Source organism: Salmo trutta, chromosome 35 (assembly GCF_901001165.1).
Source record: "Salmo trutta chromosome 35, fSalTru1.1, whole genome shotgun sequence".
NCBI classification, from domain to species: Eukaryota; Metazoa; Chordata; class Actinopteri; order Salmoniformes; family Salmonidae; genus Salmo; species Salmo trutta.
This window is the reverse complement of record NC_042991.1, coordinates 5,141,259-5,148,758: the sequence shown is the minus strand read 5'-3', so window position 1 is coordinate 5,148,758 and position 7,500 is coordinate 5,141,259. Positions and strand designations below refer to the sequence as shown.

Here is a 7,500-nt window from a genome sequence, read left to right as displayed (position 1 = left end):
CCACACAAATGATATTCCCTGAAAAGCAATTATGATCAGATCTGCTGGGGTATGGAACGTTACAGTGCGGATGAACAAGGGAGAGAGAGAGAGAGAGAGAGAGAGAGAGAGAGAGAGAGAGAGAGAGAGGGAAATAGGGATAGATACTGTAGGTAGAGTAAGTGAGTAGCAGAGCTAGATAATAAGCTAGTCTTACCCGTCCAGAAGGGAGGTTGCAGTTCTCCAGAGCTGTCTCCACTCGTTTCCTGTCTGCCGAGAACATCCTGAAGATACTGATGAGACAGCCCAGAACCGTTACCTCGTCATCACACACACACTGTACAGCATCTCACACACCACAGACCCATTCACACAGCATCACACATCACACCCACATTATCACAAGACAAACACTGGAGAACCTTTCATATAGCCTCACACACTTTGGAGAAGGCGTTAATAGATCATACACATAGGCAAGCTTTCATACCACTTTATAGCTACCCTTTCATTAAGCCTCACACAAATGACATAACCATCCATGCAGTGCCTTCAGAAAGTATTCACATACCTTGGACTTTTTCCACATTATGTTTTGTTACAGCCTGAATTTAAAATGGTTTAAATTGCGATTTTTTTTGTCACTGGCCAACACACAATACCCCATAATGACAAAGTGGAATTATGTTTTTCGAAAAATGTTACGAAAAATGTTAAGAAAAATTTTAAGAAAATCAAACAAGTAAAGAAGTATTAAACCCCTTTGTTATGTTAAGTCTAAATAAGTTCTGGAGTAAACATCTGCTTAACAATAAGTTTGTTGCATGGACTCACTCTGTGTGCAACAATAGTGTTTAACATGTTTTTTGAATGGCTACCTCATCTCTGTACCCCACACATACAATTATGAGTAAGGTCCCTCAGTCGCGCAGTGAATTTCAACCACAGATTCAACCACAAAGACCAGGGAGGTTTTCCAATTCCTCGCAAAGAAGGGCACCTATTGGTAGATGGGTAAAAATAAAAAATCAGACATTGAATATCCCTTTGAGTATGGTGAAGTTATTAATTACACTTTGGATGGTCTATCAATACACGATACAGGTGTCCTTCCTAACTTAGTTGCCAGAGAGGAAGGAACCGCTCAGGGATTTCACCATGAGGCCAATGGTGACTTTAAAAGAATTACAGAGTTTAATGGCTGTGATAAGAGAAAACTGAGGATGGATCAACAACATTGTAGTTACTCCACAATACTAACCTAAATGACAGAGTGAAACATGCATCCTGTTTGTAATAAGGCACTAAAGTAAAACTGCAAAAAATGTGGCGAAGAAATTTACTTTATGTCCTGAATACAAAGTGTTATGTTTGGAGCAAATCCAACACAACACATCATTGAGTACCACTCTTCATATTTTCAAGCATGGTGGTGGCTGCATCATGTTATGGGTATGCTTGTCATTGGCGAGGACTAGGGAGTTTTTTTTAAATAAAAATAAATGAAATAGAGCTAAGCACAGGCAAAATCCTAGAGCAAACCTGGTTTAGTCTGCTTTCAAACAGACACCGGGAGACAAATTCACCTTTCAGCAGGACAATAACCTAAAACACAAGGCCAAATCTACACTGGAGTTGCTTACCAAGACGACATTGGATGTTCCTGAGTGGCCTAGTTACAGTTTTGACTTAAATCGGCTTGAAATCTATGGCAAGACTTGAAAATGTCTGTCTAGCAATGATCAACAACCAACTAGACAGAGCTTGAAAAATAAATAAAATAATTATGTGGAAATATTGTACAATCAAGGTGTGCAAAGCTCTTAGAGAATTACCCAGAAAGACTCACAGCTGTAATCGCTGCCAAAGGTGATTCTAACATATTTTGACTAAAGGGTCTGAATACTTATGTAAATTAGATATTTCTATATTTCATTTTCAATAAATTAGCAAAAATGTCTAAAAACATGTTTTCACTTTATCATTATGTGGCATTGTGTGTAGATGGGTGGGGAAAACTATTTCATCCCTTTTGAATTGAGGCTGTAACACAATAAAATCTGGAATAAGTCGAGGGGTATCATTTCAAATAACTTATGTCCTGGGAGGGAACTTCCTGTGTGGTGACGAATGGTACATACAAGAAACAAACAACATTGAACACAAAAACATGTAGGCTACAATATAAAGGATTAGAAGCAGTCTACGCAATCACAGGGTAAATAGACATATACACGAATACAAATAGGAACTTCAAGAGTTAATGAGTTTGACGAATGTTGTCTAGAAGTTGCTCTCGTAGATTTGAATGGGAGAGCTCTATTCCTGCACCCGGAGGGTAGGGGGCTATACTGCTCGATCAGTGTGTACAGTATGTTATGTCAAATGCTATTTGTTTCCCTTTCTTCCTCACTTGATTTTTCGAAATGTCACTGAGGGGTCCCTGGCTTTCTCCGATGACCTTCCCACTGATTGTTATTACCCTGTTCAATGGGTTCTCACTTGTGTTCCCTAGCGCACCAAACCCCCCCCCCCCCCCCCCACAATACTAAAGGCTAAGATGGATCGCATAAAGCGTTTTTAAAATGCTTGGAGGATTTATTATTGTACATTGAACTCAATTGACATTTTGAGGAACGCGTTCAGTTTTTGTTTTGAATGAGAGCTTGTTGTCAATAACGCTTCCAAGCTATTTGCAGTCCTCCACTCGCAATATGATCTGTCTGTTAGTCTCCAGCACTGGGATGGTTACAGTAGGTTGGTCTATTCTGAAATCAATGACCAGATCTTTGGTTTTGATTGCATTGATCCCAGGTACTTCTGGCTACAGCACATTGAAAATCGGTCCATTTCAGCCTAGAGGCGCCCCTCTGAGTTGCCTGCTGTTGCCCAGAGAATCCGATGCGGAATTACATTCATGTTCTGGAGTTTATGACCCATTAAGTGAGGCTGGACTGTATTAAAGGCACTAGAGACATCCACAAATACCATCCGGACCTATGTCCTGGGCTTCTCCAGGTGGGTGTGGGCACAGTGCAGTAGAGACAGGAGTGCATCATCAACACCCCAAATTGGAGTGGCTCTGTGTATGAGCATACCTCCTTTTGAAGCTGGGGGAGAATGAGCCTTTCAAAGCCCTTCATCACTAAAGATGTTAAAGATGTTAAAGCTAGTCATTGTTGCAGGAGGGACTGCTCTTTTAGGTACTGGGCATATGATGGATGAGGTCCATATTGCTGGGATGGAGTGTTTTGCCAGAGAGCAGTTAAAAAGGTCACAGAAAACACCTGTCAGTTGCTTATGGGAAACCTTTAGTAGGCGACCACTAATGTTGTCTGGCCCAGGTGCTTTCTTTTGATTGGTCCTTTTAAATGCGGCTTCCACATCTTTTGCTTGCAGCTCAACATTTGCTACAGTGTGCGACATGTTAGACAGGTCAGAGATCACCTCCTCTCTTTCAATTGGTCAATTCTACCTCCGAACATTTTTTATTTGGAGCAGGGTGTTGTTAAGTCCCGCCAGTGTTTTCACACCCCTCCAAGCATCTCTGGGTTTAGCCTCCTGAAAGAGCCTTCTCCTTGTAGATTCTCTTGGCCTGTTTCATATACTTATTTCATTTGGATTTAATTAGTTTACCCTCAACCTTGTTGCTAGCGATAAATGCTGCTTTCAGATCCTTTGTACACTGAGTGTACAAAACACCAGGTGAATCCAGCTGAAAGCTACGATCCTTTATTGATGTCCCCTGTTAAATCCACTTTAATCAGTGTAGATGAAGAGGAGGAGACAGGTTAAAGAAGGGTTTTTTAAACCTTGAGACAATTGAGTTATGGACTGTGTATATGTGCCATTCAGAAGGTGAATGGGCAAGATAAAATATTGAAGTGCCTTTGAACGGGGTGTGGTAGTAGATGCAAGTGCCTTGTAGAGGCCATGTCCCAACGAATTGAGGCTGTTCTGAGGGCAAACGGGGGTGCAACTCAATAATAGGAAGGTGTTCCTAATGTTTTGTACACTCAGTGTATCTTTAAAGTTTTGGAAGGAACAATTATCTCCGCACAGAATTGAATATAGTCAGTGTTGGCTTCAGTGGCCTCCTCAAGAAACGCTCCCTATGTGAACAGACCACACTGTACAGTCAAAGCAGCCCTGTAAGATCTCACTGGAATAATTGTCCCATTTTGTAGTTTGGTGCGATGGGCTGGGATTAGATGTACTGTATTATGATCTGAGAAAAAGTATATATCTTTTTTTATACGATTGTATTGATCTTTTATCAACAGTACAAAACATAGACATACAAACGACAACATCATACAAACATCAACTACATCACTGTCACGCTCTGACCTAGGAGAGCTGTGTTTTCTCTGTTTAGTTAGGTCAGGGTGTGATAGGTGGGTGGGCATTCTATGTTTTTGTTTTCTATGTTTTGGCCGGGTATGGTTTCCAATCAGAGGCAGCTGTCCATCTTTGTCTCTGATTGGAAGCCATACTTAGGCAGCCTGTTTTTCCTGTGTTGGTGTGGGTAGTTGTTTTCCGTTTTGTTAGTATACCTGACGGAACTGTTGGTTGTCGTTTAGTTGTTTTTTATGTTTAAGTGTTTTCATTAAAGTAAAGTATGAGCACTCTACACGCTGCGCCTTGGTCCCCTTTATACGACCCGCGTTACAATCACACCTGTCCAGACCTATGACCCCCCTCACCCCTATCTCCAGCGCCCGTATCACTTTCCGCCACATGTCCTCAAACTGCACCATTTTGTTTCTCTCCGTCGCCCACGCGCTTTCAATTTTTAGATTGTCAAGCATGTGAACTTTCCGTTGCATGAAAGAAGGAGGATTGGTTCATTTCACGTTTTGAAGTATCCGTTTTTTGAAGATGATTGATGAGAAAAGTATTGTCCAACCCATCAGATGGATTCAAAGTACATTTACATTGTAATACTTCTGACAGACATCTTTCCAAATCTGCCCATAACTTTGGGACTTTATAGCGTTCCCAGAAGGCATGAGTTATTGAGTCGTTAGTAGTTTTACACTTCAGACATGACTCTGCCGTTGTGCTGTAGAATTTGCATTAATTTATACTTTATACTTTAGTTATGTTCCAACATTCCCTCTTTCTTATGCCAATATCAATACTTTTTTTATTATCTTGGTTCCAATATGATATTTTTGTTTCTAAAAGATAGTCAGTTATATAGGCTCTCTGCAAGGTAGATAGATAGCTTACCTATCATATGAACCTCCTTATCTGACTCAAATTGTCACGCCCTGATCTGTTTTCACCTGTCCTTGTACTTGTCTCCACCCCCCTCCAGGTGTCGCCCATCTTCCCCATTATCCCCTGGGTACTTATACCTGTGTTCTCTGTTTGTCTGTTGCCAGTTCGTCTTGTTTGTCAAGTCAACCAGCATTTTTTGTCTCAGCGCCTGCTTTTCCCCTGTCTCTCTTTTTCTCGATGAGGTGAACACACTCCGTTATCACATCTGTTGTGCGATTGACGTTGCCAGAGGGTGGAATATAGACAATTACTACAGTCAGCTGGCCAAACTCACGGGGGGAGATATTTAGGTCTGAATGAGACACATATTAACTCTAGATCAGGTGTACAACAGGATTCTCCTAGTTTAGCAGTTTTACTCCAAGCCTTGTTAATGTACTCACATAACCCACCCCCGTAGCACTTCCCACTGCTGTCCTGATCCAGTCTGATGTCCCAAAGCCCTCTAAACTTAGTTCTGAATGTTCCTATAACGTTCCTGTAACTTAGTTCCTATAACATCACACACAGACCACAGAACCATCCGTATAACATCATACACACCACAGAACCATCCATATGACATCATACACACCACAGAACCATCCATATAACATCACACACACACACCAAAGAACCATCCATATAACATCATACACCATAGAACCATCCATATAACATCATACACCACAGAACCATCCATATAACAACATACACCACAGAACCATCCATATAACATCATACACCACAGAACCATCCATATAACACCATACACCACAGAACCATCCATATAACACCATACACCACAGAACCATCCATATAACACCATACACCACAGAACCATCTATATAACATCATACACACCACAGAACCATCCATATAACACCATACACCACAGAACTATCCATATAACACCATACACCACAGAACCATCCATATAACATCACACACACCACAGAACCATCCATATGACATCATACACACCACACAACCATCCATATACCATCACACACACCACAGAACAAGCTATATAACATCACACACACCACAGAACCATCCATTGAACATCATACACACCACAGAACCAGCCATATAACATCACACACACGACAGAACCAGCCATATAACATCACACACACGACAGAACCATCCATATAACATCATACACCACATAACCATCCATATAACATCATACAATCACAGAACCATCCATATGACATCATACACACCACAGAACCATCCATATAACACCATACACCACAGAACCATCCATATAACACCATACACCACATAACCATCCATATAACATCACACACACCACATAACCATCCATATAACATCATACACACCACAGAACCATCCATATAACACCATACACCACAGAACCATCCATATAACATCATACACCACAGAACCATCCATATAACACCATACACCACAAAACCATCTATATAACATCACACACACCACAGAACCATCCATATAACACCATACAACACAGAACCATCCATATAACACCATAAACCACAGAACCATCTATATAACATCATACACCAAAGAACCATCCATATAACATCATACACACCACATAACCATCCATATAACATCATACACCACATAACCATCCATATAACACCATACACCACAGAACCATCCATATAACACCATACACCACAGAACCATCCATATAACACCATACACCACAGAACCATCCATATAACACCATACACCACATAACCATCCATATAACATCATACACCAAAGAACCATCCATATAACACCATACACCACATAACCATCCATATAACATCATACACCACAGAACCATCCATATAACACCATACACCACACAACCATCCATATAACACCATACACCACAGAACCATCCATATAACACCATACACCACAGAACCATCCCTATAACACCATACACCACAGAACCATCCATATAACATCATACACCAAAGAACCATCCATATAACATCATACAATCACAGAACCATCCATATAACATCATACACCACAGAACCATCCATATAACATCACACACACCACAGAACCATCCATATAACATCATACACCACAGAACCATCCATATAACATCATACACCACAGAACCATCCATATAACACCATACACCACAGAACCATCCATATAACATCACACACACCACAGAACTATCCATATAACATCATACACCACAGAACCATCCATATAACACCATACACCACAGAACCATCCATATAACACCATACA

At 40.8% G+C, this 7,500-nt stretch overlaps 1 protein-coding gene across 5 annotated transcripts in view; it reads right to left on the bottom strand.

Moving 5' to 3' along the window:
* LOC115174482 (1-phosphatidylinositol 4,5-bisphosphate phosphodiesterase beta-1) overlaps positions 1–7,500 on the bottom strand; it is a 213,001-nt gene that overhangs the window by 66,185 nt on the left and 139,316 nt on the right. For all 5 annotated transcript variants that reach the window (XR_003871785.1, XM_029733035.1, XM_029733036.1 and 2 more), the window contains exon 7: positions 197–272. Coding sequence is in view for 4 of the 5 variants with exons in the window: in XM_029733035.1 (XP_029588895.1) it covers positions 197–272 (76 nt within the window). In the remaining variant the exon portion in view is untranslated. The remainder of the gene's footprint in view (positions 1–196; positions 273–7,500) is intronic.